Genomic DNA, 17,754 nt, shown 5'->3' with positions numbered 1-17,754 from the left:
GTTTACAAATTAAGCCCTGTTACTTGGTATGTCTTACTGCTGTTATAATTCTGTTCAGTTCAATGCAAAGAGTTTTCTGTAAGAATTTGAAAAAGTGGCGATACATTTATGTTCATTATGTGAATAGGTAAAGTTTTAAAGTGGTTTTTGATTCTGTTAATTTTCTCAAAACTGATTTTTGGAAGTTGACATTAAACATGTTGTTAATTAAGTGCGTCTTGAATGAAAAATACCCCTTGTTTAAAAGTATAAAAATTGTATTAACACTATTAAAGAACAGGTCTTAAGTATTTATGTTACACAAATATTTCTATTGCATTAAAGAGGCAAGTTGAAGAAAATTATTTAATAAACATGAGAGTTATGAGGGGGTCCTTGAAACTTTTTCTCCCCTGTAAGGGGTCCCTGAACCCAAAAAAGTTTGAGAACCTCTGCCTTAATGAATGACAGAAAGGGATGATGACTCAGTGGCAGAAACTTTGGCGAACAGCACAAAAGTCCACAGAACGACAACTAAAATAAAATACAGGAGGCCTATGAGGTAAACACAGAAAGACCACCATTTGGTTTCAGTTTTTCACACACACTGAGTTTTTGAAGGCTTTTTGAAGGATCCGCACTGTCCTTACGCGTATGACATGGAAAGTTTCTTAAATCATACAAATATTTGAATGTTGTGACAATTTATTACCGTTTGAAGTTCACATTTAACGATTTATGCCTAAGAATATTCAAACAATTTTATTTTGTTTGGGAACAATGTCTCTCAAACTCTAATTACACTTTTAAAAATTGTTTGTAGGTCTGACAGCCGCTCTGTAACAAAGCACAGTCCCAAAGAGCATTGCAGTTTGTCGGAGGGTTCCATCAAAAGCCGGTTTGCATGAATATTTACATTCCTGCGTAATGTCTCACATATGAATATTCTTTAAGGAGACGGTAAAATGGAAAACAAGGATTGTCTCCAAAGGTAGAAAAACAAAAGCTGATCAGTAGTTAATGTGTGTTTGGAAAATCATTAAACATGATCTCACAATAAATGTCTCAAACGACTGATGTTTTTATGTCCCTTCATAAAAGACCACCTATCATCACAGTATTACAAAGTGAGTGATTCTGTGAACAAGATCCATCTGTTGAGAGTCAAATGTAAGCTCTGCAAAGAAAAAAATATACTTTGAGTGCAAAATATGGGCTAAAACACCAGAAAAATACTAAGTTTTGAAGTAATGTTGTACAACTTAACTGCTAAAATTAGCTAATTATGCTAACTAAAATTCATTAGTTATGAACAACCACCTTACAGCAACAAGAAAAAAAAAAAGAAATCCAGATTTTATCAATTATATAGAGAATTATTTGTTGATTATGTACCATATTTTTTGTACTATAAGGCACATTTAAAATCCTTTAATGTTCTCAACTCTGCTGTATTAACTCTGATTGTGCTTAATGGCCTTGAACTGATTTTATGTGGTTATTGTGAATGAGTTGGATAAAGTTTGACTTATTTGACTGTTTAGTTTCACCTAATGCGCCTTATGATCCATATGAAAACAGACCCGTTCATTGATATTGCGCCTTCTAGTCAGAAAAGTATGGTATATAAAAATGCTATTGTTTTGCTATTGAATGTTATTGTTTGGTCATAAGCTGCAGAAATGATCAAATTTCCATTAATTGATAATTGAAAGAGGAAAATTACTCATTCAAGTTTGTGTTAATATGTAAATATTATTTATGTTAATAATATGCATGTATTACTATCTAAAATACTATTCAAAAAGCATACATGATGTACAAAATCGCATCTATGTCACGTGTCCAGGACCCTGCAAAGGTTTTGTTCTTCTTGTGTCTCATTCGTACAATGGAAACATCTCATGCTGCGTCTGCAACGTTAAACCTGCTCACCCCTCCGTAAAATGCCCCTTAACCTTTCCCCGGTCACACACAAGGTCAATTTCACACTAGTTTCAAAGCCATAAAGCCGCATTGAGCGAGTCAGGCTTTGGGCGCCGGACAATTGAGGAATGTGTACAGCAACGTCCCTCGCACTCAATCACACACACACACCGACATGTAGAGAGCTGCACACACTCTGAAGAACAACACATCTTCATCTAAGCATGTGTTTATCTAAAAACCCCTTTGCCAAGCTTTTGTTAAAGCCACAATCCCCCCGCCTGCTTTATTTCTCCTTCTTTGTGTCCACATATTTTCTGATTCTTTTTTCGCTCTTTTTTTTCCCCCTGAGAAACAAACAAGCGCTTGCATGCTGTGTTGTTGGTCTGAGTGAAGAAAGGGGGCCTGACCCTGAGAAAAGAGGAGGGGGGGAAGAGACTTTTGACGCCAGGAGCCCAGACCACAGCTAATAGAGAACAGGTGTGGCGGCAAAGAGGAGATTAGAGGAGAAGAGATATGAGGGGGACTTACAGCATGCAATGGATGCTCCTGTGGTTAAATCCAAAGTATTTTACAAAAAGTCTGTCAACTGTTAGTCCTCGGTGTGTGCAGCGTTTCCCACTAACCGTGTGTGTGAGAGTAGCTGTAGAGACTTTGACTCGGAGGCGTTCCACTGAAGTTGGAGTAGCCCAGTATTCCTGTCTGTCCTGGAGAGTGACTCAGACCGTCCTCCGTCTTAATGTCTACAATAAAAACATCAGAAAATTTATGTTGCACTCAGGATAAACCCAAACAGCAGGCAGGGACAACATCTATCAACCAGTGCCTACTATCTGAACTAACCATTTAATAATAATTAAAATACAATGGTGGTGTTTGTTTTGGGAGCTTGCATGTCAACCAGTTAATGAAATGGTTTAGCCTGAGGAATGCATGGTTTTATGTGTCAGTAAAACGTGAACAAATGTCTGTTTGTTCATTAAAATCGACTACACTGATAATCAAAGAGGATCTGATCATTTATTAAAATGTGACAATAGTTCTCTGTTGCAATTTTTTTCCGTTATATTTTAGTCAAAAAAATGTCACATATCACATTACCTCATGGCCTCTCTGGTTCCCCTTTTTTTTTTCTTTGCATTGTTGCTGTTGACTTCAATTATGTCAAATCATTTAAAGAGGATTCTGCCCAGGTTTTAATGTCTTGTTAACAAATAAAGAAGATATGATAACTAAGACATAATTAATTGTATGTATGCCCTGGCATCATATTAGTTTTGCCGTTGAGATAGTTTTAGAAACATGTCCTGATTTTCTAATATATTGCTGTTTGTGTACTTACTGTAGGATGGCATGCTGTAGCCCTGTGTGTGGTGGGTGTAATGCGCGTATGGTCCTGCAGGTTGGAGGGCCGGGCTGTATTGAGTCTGCCCGTATGCAGCCATGACACTGATCTTAGAGAAGAAAGAGAAAAAAATAAGGACATTTTCTGCAACTAGTTCTTCTTCTCTTCAACTGTCAGATCGTAACATCAATTTTATTGCACATTATAATATTTTGTCATTTGATGCCAGGCGCATCATGCAAAATTTGAGATGTCGGTTCCTCAAATATGAAAAAAACAAATAACGATCAAATAATGCAGTAAGTCAGAAAACGTCACAATTTCCTCTTGAATAGAATAAGCTAAATGTTGCCCGTTTGTCTTCTTGAAAATATTTACTTGGTGTATCATGATAAATATAATATTCAACAGTAATTACATAAAAGAATAAAAATGAATAAATTACCCAATATACGCGATAGGTTTGAAACAAGGAGAAGGAGGTCCCTGTGAATGAAGCGAACACAACACATGGTTGCCAGTTTGAAAATCAATAATTTGAATAGTTCTATGAAATACAAACAAAGAAGAAAAAAGCCGTATTCACCTAAAATTAGTTTAGTTTAGTTTATTATTTTTTGAATATGTAAAAAAACAAACAAACAAAAATACAGCATGACACATTTCGTCAAAATTTTTTGTTGTACATATTCAAGGGAGTGGGTATAAACTTATCAACTCCTTAACCACTTACATAATCTTACATTTATTACATATATAATCCATAAATATAACTAAACCCACATTTAACCTGTCAGTATAGTAGCTATTAATTTAAACAATTATTATTTCTTTAACTTCAACAAACAAACAAACAAAAACTAGCATCAATAACAAAAACACCAAGAATAATTGAATAATAATATTACCGGTATATATTATATCCAGCAATAATCATATGTTTGTACGAAAATTTGATCAGTTTTATGTTTGGACATTGTTTAAGTTCAATTTTCAAATTATTCCAGTTTGACTCCACTTACCGATACACAAAAGTTATTTTCTAGTAGTTCTGAATATGCAATTTTCAAACCGTGATTCCCCCTTAACTTAAACATTTGCTCCTTAGTCTGAAACAGGTTTTGAGTATTTCCCGCTAACTCTTTATTTTTGGCTTTGTAAAGAATTAGGGTTATTTTACAAAAGGTGTATTAGTGCTTTCTAAATATTCCACCTTATGGATTATTCTTATTTCTCTTTTTTGTAGTATTGTTAATGCTTGTAGTGTAGTTTTGTAATAATTGCCCCAGATTGCTGCACAATAACTGTAAGATTAATGAACAGCAGCGTGCATGTAATGCTTTTTGTTCCACGACCGACTTGGCTTTGTTTAAGAGGGCGATATTTCTTGAGACTTTTCTTTGAACATATCTGATGTGTGGTTTCCAGTTGAGTTTATCATCAATAATGACACCTAGAAATTTGTTTGCATGAACTCTTTCAATAGTCACTCCATCCATTTAATAAACATAAAAATTGCACAGTCCTAATTAGTAAATTTATCATAAAGCGAAACTCTTTCTTTAAGAAACCAAAACTTTGATGGATTAACAGACTGTCTTCACTTTCTTTTGTTTTCTCACCTGCTCCTACAGAGAGAGAGCTGCGTCCTCTTTTTGTCTGTCCCACTTCAGTTATTCTTGTTGTTCTTCAGAAACCGTCAACTCTCCTGTAAAAATAATAAATAAAAAAAACAGATTTGAAGTTGTGGACAAATGATGAATTGACTTGAGTTCTGTGACAGCTGAACAGGGAGAGCTACATCTTCCTCATGAACAATGGCTTTGAGGACTGACAGAAACAAAGAGAGCAACTAAAGTAATGAATGGTCTCCTTAACGATCAATAATTATTAGCAATGTGAAAGATAAACAATTATTTCGAGAAACTACCACCTACTCTCGAAAATACAGCAGATTAAACAAAAGCTCAGAGTGAAATGTCAAATTTACAGTGACAGCATTACGTTGAGTTATTCACGAGCCGTAATGTTTTGAGTGATGTGATGAAATAAAAGCGCTGTATGAAACTGGAATATTTTTATATATACTTCATTAGTTCTGTTGTATTTCTGCTGTCAACTGAAATCAAAGGCACCCTGGTGAAACATGTGACCCAGTCGATTCAAAGCTTTCGACCGGTGAGATAACGGAACAGAAACAAATGACTGGAGGAAATATTTGGTGAGAGGAACTGAGTAATTTATGATGGTTAACAGAAAACATAACGTATCGCTGTGTCGCCTATACCTATTTTACATCTTTAGAAAAAGTACAAATACAAATAGTAAGTGACACATTTACACCAACCTCACAATACTCCTTTGATCTAAAAGGACCAAACCTATGCATCTAGAATACCAAATCTAGTGGCAAAATGCTAAATAAACAAAATATAAGCATTATAAATGATCGTTTACATCTTGAGGAATTTTATCGTATTGTAAAACATTACATATCCGTTTGGAGTACTTTAACTTCAGTGATTAGTAGTAAAATACTGGAATAAATCTGAATGAATTCTAAATTAGCCCAAACCTTTTACATTCCAAAAACTACAATGTCAGAAAATGTGTTCATTAATCTCAAGTGACAACACATCATGAAGCAAAAGTGAACTCTACATAAGTCATTTAATCAAATAAAGGTTCAAAAGAAGCAGATAGATATTTATCAACAATTGTTTATATTGTGTTTATATTGTTATATACAGTATTGTGAAAATATATTAATTGTGGGGTGTCGTCTGTCAGTATTCTTTATTGAAAACAGGTCTCTTTTGTAAATGAGTCCTCGAGGCTCAATGAGACTAACCTGTATAAATAAAAGTTGAATTAAATTGAAAAAATACAGGAAAAGTTAACTTGTGTATTTTCCTGAAAATAAATTAGGTGAAATAACAAATATTGCTTTTTTACATTTTAAGTACTGATAAAAAAATAAAAAAACGTACCCCTCAATAATATTCCCCATGAACAAAATACAAAAGTACAGTAAAGCTCTCTCATTCTCTTTACTTACAGGTCATGTGAAAAACAGATATTGCTTAAATTCATTATTTTTTACAATATTTATTTCACTAAATTGATCACACATTCTTCGCTTTTATCTCTTTTTTTTTTTTTTTTTTTTTTTGCCTGTGGGCCATTTCATTATTACCAAGTTGAAGCAAACGGTCTAAACTCCAACCTCACTGACAGCAACAGATGACTGCTGTGGATTACAGGACCAACAAAGCTGCTGCAGAAAATCTGATTGATTTGTATTTCATTTCTAGTTTTTATTCAGAAAATTAAGAATACAAAAAAAAATATTAAATGCCAATATATCATTTTCCAATGTTTCCATTGTTATATTTTGCCAAATGCTAATTTACATAATTAGTATTTGGTTGAGTAAAAAAAATACTGTATAAGAAAAATAAATAAATCTACCAACACATCTGAAATGAACAAAACTAGAAATGTGACAATAAAAATAAAATACACAAAAAACAGACGGCGGGAAAAAAAAGGTAATTTATAACTAAACAAAGAAAAGGCTGATGTGACAGAAATTTAGATTCACAAAGTGACTTCATCACACAAGTGATCAATGAAGCATCCTTAATAACAGCAGATAATGATGATAGTCCATCCATCCATCCATCCATCCATCCACCCATCCATCCTTCCATCATCGTCTTTTCCCACTTCTTCGTTTTCGGCTCAGGAGGGTCACTGGTACCCATGTCCAGCTATCACTGTGCGAGAGGCGGGGGACACCCTGGACAGGTCTCCAGTCCATCACAGGGACACATAGAGACAAACGACCATTCACTCTCACTCACAACTAGAGACATGAACTTAGTTAATAATTTCTCGTTTGAAAATCCAAACTTCTATTCTAAGCTAGGAGCTCATGTTTATACATTATCCAGCTCAAAATTTGTTTTTAACTTTAGTCGTAGGTCTTGCAGTCATCATGGATGCTAATATAATATTTATGACAAGCCATCTCTGAAACAAACAAACAAACAATAAAAAAGACATAGATAATCTGCTAAGAAAACTATTTCAGAAAGTGCTGTAGCACTTTGCATTTCCTATCATCTCCCAGGGTTCAAAAGTGACAATCACATTTGATCAGGATCATTTTTACTTTCATTAAAACAATTATTGATGCACACGCATGTGAGGACACACACACACAAAACAACTGTGTGTGACAGCCAAGGCACTTCCTGGTTCAGGGCGAGGCCTGGGAGGAGAGTGTCCAAGGCCATGGGAACTACAGGACACCGGAGGGAAGATGAACAGAGCTCAGCAGAGATGTGGAGAGCCAAGGTCTGAAACCAAAGCTTAAACAAACTCAGCAGGGCCACGGGGGGCCACAAGGCCACAAGGCCAGTCCCACTAACTTCACCTGGGTTCCAGGGTTCTGCTAGTCCACGGCTTCTTTCACGGATATCAAATTCTAGTCTTTGTGTTGTGCATTGTCTTTAAAGTTGAGATGCAATTTGACACAGTTCAAGGGAATAACTAACCCACTAGGTGATGAAAACATGACTGACACAAAACTGAATCACTTCATAAGAGAGTGGCGTGCTCGTAAAAATTGCTTTGCATTTTAACCGACTACTCTAAAGGCCAATAAGCACAACTGCTGAAACAGGTACTGTATAAACAGCAATATTTATTCAATTTATTCCAAGTGTTGCCTCTAAATTTAGAAAACTAGCTGTGGTAACAAAGGAGAAAACCTAGACATGTTTTTCAGAGCAGAATTGCAATCCTGCTTTCTTTTTTCACTAATATCACACTACCCTAACCAAGCATTGTTTATAAGTGAATGTAACAGTTTGTTAAAACATTACAAATGAAAATGACACTCAATTTTTAAACTTGGGACTTTTGTTTAAGAGGCTTGACACTACTTTCTCTTGACATTATAACCACACTTTCAAGTTTTTTTTTCTTTGAAGAAAAAGGGAGTATGAGGAACGTTAGTGTCAGCAACAGGCTGACTGTCTCTTTAGTTGCATCCATATTACTAATATTACCAGACTAGTAAGAAATAGCAGCACAAACAGTCTTTTTATTCACATGGTAAAACCACTGAGTGGTTAAATTAAGCTTAGTTGGCCCATGAATCAATAATTATCTGGTGGGGTGTCTGATGTTTGTCTGATTATGTTCATATGCATATACAGTGTCAGCATGTGAGCCGTTCCACTGTCTGTCTTGATGCGACAAGAGAGAGTCGTGTTACAGACAGCAGTGACGGCCTGACTTTTATTGAAACAGAGCGGTTCTAAATCAGTGGCCTGAAAAGGTGACGTGCTGGTCTGGTATCCCACCATATGGGACCCCACCTGGAGCCCTCAAATTGGACAGTCTTCATAAGTGCCTGGGGGGATGTGGGGGGGTTGAATCACTGTTGCACACAAATGTCTCTTCTCAGTTCCTGATAAAAGACATAGAACAAGGGGCCATTATTTGGTTCTGTGTGTCAGGATTTTTTTTTTTTTCGTATAGGAAAATGGTGCCATCTGCCAGCTACTGCTCTCTTCTAACCACTGCTGACACAAATTTCAGCAAGACAAGCTCAACGAAATACACAAAGAAATAGCAACCTATTTTAAGTATTATCTTTTTTCTTTGTAAATGAATTCCAAATAATTACAACCCCAACAAATGTAACATTATTAAAAAAGTCATGACTTTAATTGGAAGTTGAATACTGACATTTTCCCTAATAGCTTTTGTAAAATCTTAAGGTATTAAGTAATAAACATGAATGGAAGAAAAATTACACATCACACTCAGCAGACTTCAACATTTCTACCTTGTAATAAGTCAGTTAGTTAATAGTTAATAAGTTCACAATAGATTTTTCTTTATTAGCTGTGAAACATAAACAACATACTGTAAGCAGCCAACGAGGCTGAGCTCTTCTATCTTGTAACTGCAGAATCACCTCATTTTGTAAGTGGGTAAAAAATGTCAAACAGTTTCCACAACTTGCAATTTGTCAAAGCTTGTGATCAAGAGTGCAGTTTATCCAACATGTGCGTTAATACCAGTATTAGCTGTATGCTATTTAGTGTGCTAACACAGTCAAATTGGAAAGCTCATCTTAATTGTTTGCACTTATTTATCTTAAGCTCAGTAAGAGTTTCAAAATATTGCAATTTATAATGTTTGTAGAAAAGAAAAAAAAAGAAAAAAATTACAAAGTATGTTTCAACATAAATTTTCCTTGTCCTTACTACATATTTTTCAATTGATAAATATAACAATTGCATTATAATAATTTAATCTTAACCAATCATGTAGTAATGCAAGAAACAACATAAACCACAAATAAAAACAGAAACCCCCAAAAGGGCTTGCACATACCAGTAGTTTCATTTATGTTAAGAGCGACCGTATGAGAAGTGCATAAAGACTGGCTCACTTTGTGTCCAACATAAGCCACTAATACAGCTAAAAATAAATGTGTCTGCTCTGGTTAGATTTGGGCATTACATATTACTTAATGCAATAGATAAATAACAAAAGCATATAAAAAGCTGTAGAGATTTATTTATTTATTTAACAATGTTAACTCAGAAGCAAAGTGCATTCTTTATAGAAACATAGCTGCATCTAATAGAGGGAAAAGAACATACCTTCATCCTTTGTTGTGGGGAAAATGACACAAAAAGTAAAAAAAAAAAAAAAAAAAAAAAAAGCAGCAGAAGCAAAGCTCTTGGCTGCTTGTTTTATGACTTTCACCTGAGTGAAGTTTACTTTCTACTTTTTATTTTGAAATATTTTGCTGAGCATTTCCTATTTAAGATTTATGGTCAAAATGTACGAAAATGGTGAAAGAAGCAATTATTTTCACACAACTTCAGTTGATTAATCTGCAGCTCTTCAGACCAAAACTATCTCATAGTTACACAAGAGAGAAATACCGTCTAAATGCTTGAACTGTGTGGAATGCAAAATAGCATAGTAGTATAGTATAGTATAGTATAGTATAGTATAGTATAGTATAGTATAGTATAGTATAGTATAGTATAATATAGTATAGTATAGTTACTTCATGACATTAGTTTGCTTCACTGTTTTTACAAAATCACTTGTGAGTATTGTAGCCATTTCCACAGAGAGAAAAAGAAGGAGTCCAAGACATACACCAGATTTAAAATAACAAACACACTTTTTCAACTGAGACCAAAATACAAAAAACACAGGTGTTTCCACACTTTATTCACCTAAGTGTCCTTTGTCAAAAAAGTAATTTTTGCCAGGTTTATACTAACTGACCCATAACATAACATTTACACAACCAACTCAATAACTGGGAAACTTAAGCGACCAGCTTAGAACTTGCACAAGTGATTAATCCTTATTGACAGGTTCAAAAACACACTGACGTGCACACACATGCACACACCTGACTAATGCTTCTTAAAATAGATGAACTCTAAATTCATATGACGACAGATCTGAAGCTCCTGTGACAGAAACAAAAGGATTCTACAACAGGGTCCAATTATTCTGTGGCAGCCATGAATCTGTTGTCCACTCTGTCTGCACTTTGTAACTCTACCTCCAGACTTGATAGGCTTTGCTTTTCACTTGAGTAACTCTTGCAACAAAACCACTTTAATGCCAGGACCCCCCTGTGTTAGTAATCAAAACCTCCTTATATGACAATGCTAGAGTATTTAGCTCGTTTTTCTTGAGTACACATTTTTTTAATTACCTCTAAAAAATACTTATTTTTTGCCAACATTTGCCTTTTTTTTTTGGTCAATGTCCAAGGACTAACACTAAGAAAATATTTTGAATTTTCCACTTTAATATTGCCAAATTGAAGACGGACCACCTACCCCAGGGCCCGGACCCTATCTCTCACAGAATCAGTGCCCCAGGACGAGGGTCAGGGAGAGGGACAGCTGGCAGACCTCCCAGCAGCCTGGAGGAGGTGCAGGGTTGGCGGACTGGGACTGACCCCCAGTCAGATGGTGGTCTGGCTCCCAGGTAGAAAACATCTGGTCCAGAGATGGGAGGAGTGATCGCACAGGCGCTCGCACATTCAGAAGCGATGCACGCTTGACTACACAAACTCTCCTGCCTTCTCTAATGAACTCTCTCCGGCACACAAGGCTATACACACTCGGAGACACGTCGCTTTATTAGTCATTAGGATGAAAAGGCTTGGCCTCAATCAGTCTCTTCTGCACGTGATGGTAAATGGCCGCCCTAGTTGCTAACAGCTGGCCAGACAGAACTTGCTGGTAGGTGAGCTTTACAGGCGCTACAGATGGAGTGAGGTCCAATTACGTCTTTAGATTTAGAGAAGAACTGAATATGTGAAGGCAACCAAAAAGCAGTGATTTATATTGTAATATGCAACATTAACAGAGGACAATAACCCTAATTAGGACCATGTTTACTTAGACAAGTTAATTTTGTAGAAAATGTCTGTCCATCGAAAAAATGGTCTTAACTAGGGAATATTACTTTTTCTTTTTTTTTTTTGGTTCTTGAGAATAATGACTGAAAGACCAAAGAAAGAAAAATGGTCAGTGAGAAATTTGTTGCGATGTGTGTGGCTGTTCTCAAGATGAGATAAGGACAGCAGAGATATCCAGAGGGACAGCTGCCGTCTGCTGACAGCCAAGGGTTTATTACACACTCACAGACCTAAGTATACCACCACTGGGCCTCCCTAAGAGCTCTCTGGAGACTTTGGGGAATTAAAAAAGGAGGAGGGAAAGTTGGAAGGGGGGAGAAGATACTCAGAAGGAAGTCTGATAACTTTTGGGCATCAAATTATTTGAAAGCCAACCAGCAAATTTGCAAATTTGACCACGTAATACTAAGAAACGTGTCATTTTGTTCACATTCCTGCTCTGCCCAGCAATCTGGTACCACTGGACTAATAATTAAAATGCCCAGAACTCTCGTTCACACATATACCTGCATGTGAATGTCAAAAAACAACATCAGTGGAGAATTTTAAGAATATATCAAATAAATTAAGACATTAAGTGGTGGCACTGTGACACTTTAAGAACACAAGATCGCCTTCCAGCCTTACTGGGTGGAGTTTGCCTGTACATGTATGGATTTTCTCCGGTTACTCCGGTTTTCTCCCACAGACTAAAAACATGCATGTTAGGTTAATTAGTAACTCTAAATTGTCCTTAGGTGAGGGTGAGAGACTAGTGTAGGTCCTGCGATGAACTTGCAACCTTTCCAGGGTGTACCCCACCTCTCACACATTGACTGCTAGAGAAAGGCATCCCACAATCCAGAAATGAGAAGTAAAGAAAACGGATGGATGAAACACATTAGGCACTTTTAAGTAATATATTCTGTTTCTAAATCTTTATTAAGAACTCTTACACAAAGTAATGTAAGGCCTTTTGATGGGATTTCACTTCCTGTCTGTTCAAGCAGCTGCATATATCAGAACCGATTCTTCTTAAGTTGTAGGAACTTTGGACTCAGCTGTTGCATAAAGAGCTCTTAATCAAGAATAATGGAGTGTGAGATTTTAGCATTCCCTCTTTACCTTTATTCACTTATTTTAATCAACAGCTTCCAGTGGTGCAGTCTACATGACACGCGGACATACGGAGTACACCCACTAGAAAAGCTTGAGAATTTCAGTATAACCACTTAAATGTGCCCAGTGACACATGGCATATCATTAGGCACGTGTCGATACGTTAAGCAGCAGTTAAATGCTGTATGCAGCGCTTGTTTATTACATTTATTTATCCAGAAAATTATTGTATAATTAATACTTCTGTACTTACTGCTTAATAATTGAACATGTTTTGCTTTGATACTGTTTTATACATTCTATAACATGTTTTAAATACAAAAACCAACTGTTGTGCAAAGTTTGTTGTACATTTATTCAAATATAAGTATCAGAGAAAATTGGAAATGTTCAATATGCTTACAAATCAAAATAAATTGAAGATTACATTGTACTAACCGGTGTACTTTGGCTTCTAAGCACAGTACACCCACTACAAAAATGTAGACTAGACCACTGATAGCATCCTATACTCCTTGTTGAGTTTTTCTTCTTTTATAGTTATACTTTTCTCTAGTTTATGATGATCAGATGATATACAAACACAGGAACACATTTAAAAAAGAAGAGCAAGAAAAATGCTTATAACATAATGAGCACATACAATGAAGTTAGTAAAGAAAAAAAAAGAAAAAGAAAATGAGCTAAATAGACGTAGCCAAAATTTATTTTGGTAAAGGATATGGAAAATGTTTCAGTCTGAAATGGTTCATGCATAGGCTAACAATGTTGCATCATAAGCAGTTTTCCCCACTGCCAAAGACCAGATAAACAAGTTGGTTATGATAATCGTCACCTCTTTCACTTCTTAATCATTGTGAACAAAGTGTTGGAATACAGATGAGCAAATATGTCGTCTACGAAGGAAGCAAAACAAGCAGATCATCTTTACCACTTCTACATTCAGACAAATTTACTCTGCACACATTCACCAAAACAAACAAGAAAACAGTTAGTGAAGAAACTTCATAACAAGTGAAATGAACTGAAAGGCGTTTCTTCATCCCTAAATCGAATCCCGTCACTCAAGTGCAGCTAATAAAACGTTCATTCACATTGTTCTGCTTGACCTAGAAGTCTTGCTGTAACCTTAAATTTAAGTAAGTGCAGACGTTTGACTCTAAACCAGAAAGAAACGTGGGGCAGGGTGACGAGAAAGACGCACAGAAGCTTAGAGACATTAAGAAGCGAGCTGCTGTGAAGGAAATATAATAAAATTGGTGCAGATAAAGTCAGGAAGAGCAGAACTTCCTACGAAAATATTTATCATTCCAGAAACTTTTGGCCACAGAGAGGTTTGGAATTAATTTGTGTTTTCTTAAGAGGGGGTGCCTTGCGCTGCAGGATGGGGAATTCTCCACAACCAGGGACGTTTTGGGCTGCTGCTTATTCACAATTTATTAGAGCCTGTAATAAGAACCATGAAGGCTGAGGGGAGATCGAGTGAGAGGGGCTCGGGTCAGAAGTAGAGAGAGGGAACCCAGAAGTGGGGCCTCGTGTTATTAGGAGGCGAACCGCGGTGTTAAATCAAACACACTCCAGCGCACACCTTCGGTATGTGGTCTGAGCGCACATCTCGCCCACCTCAACCAGAACCCTGGATGTTATTTGTGAGAGTTAAAATACTCAAGATTTAGTCGGCTTTACAACCCATCGAGAATCGAAATACGATAGCTAGATTCACAAATGATAAATTGTCTTTGGTTGGCTGCAAAATTTAAAACATATTTCAGATAATTAACTCTGACCATAAGGGATATGTGACCAATTGGGTTAATAATAGAAAGAAATGAGGATATTGTTTTTTTTTTTAGATATTGATTGTTTAAAATTTGCCTGCACTTGCTTTGGAAGCATTGACATTAAAAATAATAAATAGAACAAAAATTAAAAATTTCTGAAAACAGATCCAAATGTTGGATTTTGTACATTTCTTACTTTATTTGTCAATTTGACAAATAATAATAAAAAATAAAAAAATTGAGCTAAAAATGCAGTTTTAATGTGTATATCATTTAAATAAAATGACAGGGCCCCGTTAAAAGCTGCTCCTCCAACAGTGCAGACTGAAGGGGAAATAAATGGCTGGCCGAAAGGACAGAGAGTGGTCTGAATCCATGAAGGGGTCCTTGAAAAATATGAATACCAGCTTTGAAAAATGCTTAGCGTGGCTCCCCGTAATTTCCTTTAATGACGGTCCCTGCATGCAGCTGGAGGGGTCTCAGTGATCTGGGTGTAATCTTCTGCAGTTAGGCCGCAGCAGAAAGCGCTGCACTGATTCAACCAACACCAAGAAAAACAAAGGAGCTCAATTAAAAGGCAAGGCCCTCCGTGCACTCAGATCTTTAAACCGCACACTGTGGGACAAATAACCCCTTTGTTGACGGTAAGTTGCTTTATGAAGGACTTTAATAAATACAAAAATATGTAAGAACTTCCACTAACAGAAAGTTTCAAAACTACACAGTAAAATTATAATTATTATTGATTTAAATAAAGTACAGGAGCCTATATAGTGTGTCTCCAGGATGTAAATGCTGGCATTAAAATGTGTTTATCAGACTTTTTCAAACATCACTCGTCACACAAATAATTCAATAATCTTTAAACAAGGCTTTAGTTATACAAATGTAAATATATATATATTACTTTACAGAATTTATACTCTTTGAGAGGATTTTTTTTTTTTTTATTGCTTTTTGTCTTATGCGTGTATGTGGGTGGGGGTTGATAGCATACATAAGTACCAGTATTTGGAATTTAAGTTGCAGATGTATTTTTAAGTGAAGTTATATTTTGCATTGCTTTTTGTTTACTGGTTGAAGTAAACAACAGGAAACCCAGAAGCATGGTTTTATAGCATAAAGTAAAAATAAAACAAAATAAAATGAATGAACCAAACATCTGCAGATGAAATGGTCTTTAAATAAAGATGTGGTCCACTTACCATTCTTTCGAGTGAACAGCGCCTGGTGGAACTCCTGCAATCAGAGCAGCTGTTGGCTGTCCATGCCCAGAGGAGCCTCCGCAGAATCCCCCAGATATCTCAGGAAATCAGCCTCCTGTTGAGGCTCTGCGGGCCGAGGGGGGGGCTTCAGGGGGTCCGGCTCTCTGCGGACACTCACACCGACGGGTCCTCTGCTCCCCGGCTGCTTCAGGAGGACTGTTTGCTCCACCAGCGGCGGGGAAGTGATGTTAAACCGAGCGAAGACTTCTGGTTCCTCCTCCTGTTTGTCATGGAGCGGCGCGCGCGCGGCACAGCACGCTCAGCCTGAACGTGTGTGGGTGGGTGTGCGCGTGCCCCTCTTTCTCTCTCTCTCTCTCTCTCTCTTTTTTTATAATCTCCACAAGAAAGTGCTTCACTTGGGCTTTTCTCTCTACCTGCCATTTAAGTGTTTGTTTGCTCACGCGCTCTTCATCCTCCTGTTTACACAGCGGCCCTCGAGATTTGGCAGATTGTGGGAATAACAACTGCAGGTTATTGACAGGTTTATCAGGAGTGTGCTGTTTTAAGTGTGAGTGGATTTCCACCCCCTCATTGTTCAGTGGGGTTGTACACCGGTGACAAACTGATTAATCCGAAATAAAGCACGTTTCACACGAATCCGGTCATTTGGTTGCTCATTGTCTATTTTCGGAAATAATCCCAGTGAATTAGTCAGATAAGAAGAAATGTTGGTCGTTGGTTGAACAAAAACTAAAGTAGCATGCCTAACACAAATAAGGTTATTTTACAAAATAATAATAATCTGATTCTATGAGAAACAAAAATACAGTAACTTAAAGTGTGCTGACTAACAGTTGAACTTTGGTATATAAGCTAAAACTGAATTATTGAAGTTATAACTCACAGAAAATACTAAAATTAACTAAAAATGTGCTGCAGTAGACTAAAGAGCTAAAACTAACAAAACATCATCAGGCTAAAACCCAAAGTAAGCAAAAGCAAAAAAAAACAAAAGTCTAAAATTAGAATAACAGTGGCTAAAATGTATTAGTGAACAGTAAAAGCTAAAACCACCATAACAGTAGCTAAATTACAATAACCATTACATCTTATGCCATAAACTCCCAGATATTGGTTTCTCAGATCACACGGTTGGTTGATTTTCAAACTGTCAGGTCAGTGTCAATTTGTTTGACATAACTGTACTTCATCTAGCTATATCCTGATGCATGCTCAATAATCCAGGTAGAAAGATTAAAAAAAGATAAGTCTGGTCCTCTACTTAACTTTTTTTAGATTCATCTAGCTATCTAGTCACTAATGGTGTACCACAAGGCTCAGTCTCAAGACCCACTTTCTTTACAATCTAATGTATATCAGAACATTCCTGACATATCCTTGCATTTCTATGCTGACGATACAGTTGTTTATTGTCAAGCTAAAACATTTGCTAAGGTTTTCCAGCTTCTCCAGTCTGTATTCAACATCAGTCAGATTTGTTCCCTTTCAAACTGGTGCTAAATGCTGATAAAACCAAAGGGATGTTGTTTTCAAACAGAAAGTTGGTACCAACAGTCTTTCCTCGTATCTTATCTATGAATGGTGTTCCTATTGAGTTTGTGGATTCTTAAAAATACTTGGGAATCTTTGTTGATGCACATCTCTCTTTTAAGCTGCATGTCAAAAACTTGATAAAGAAACTGAAATTAAAACTGGGTTTCTGTTACAGAAATAGATCTTCCTTAACTGAATGACTTGAAGCTGCTACTTTCCTTCTGGCCATTGATTATGATGACATTATTTACATGAATGCTCCTGCAAGCACCTTACATATGTTGGATGCTTTCTACCATGGCGCGTTAAGATTCATAACTGATTGTAATCACTGCACTCTGTACTCATTGGTCAACTGGTCATCAATAACTTCATGCT

The 17,754-nt window shown here is 36.4% G+C and overlaps 1 protein-coding gene across 1 annotated transcript in view; it reads right to left on the bottom strand.

Moving 5' to 3' along the window:
- Window positions 1-16,190, bottom strand: part of eya2 (EYA transcriptional coactivator and phosphatase 2) — a gene marked incomplete at its 3' end in the record, with an annotated part of 28,362 nt that extends 12,172 nt beyond the window's left edge. Inside the window, 5 exon segments of the mRNA XM_037678807.1 lie at window positions 2,532-2,648; window positions 3,248-3,354; window positions 3,696-3,736; window positions 4,873-4,958; window positions 15,823-16,190. Coding sequence (XP_037534735.1) covers window positions 2,532-2,648; window positions 3,248-3,350 — 220 coding nt within the window.
- Between the last annotated feature and the right edge of the window lie 1,564 nt (window positions 16,191-17,754).

Source organism: Nematolebias whitei, chromosome 7, assembly GCF_014905685.2.
Source record: "Nematolebias whitei isolate Nwh7 chromosome 7, NemWhi1, whole genome shotgun sequence".
NCBI lineage: Eukaryota > Metazoa > Chordata > Actinopteri > Cyprinodontiformes > Rivulidae > Nematolebias > Nematolebias whitei.
The sequence above is the reverse complement of the archived record's forward strand: the minus strand, read 5'-3'. Positions and strand labels throughout refer to the sequence as shown.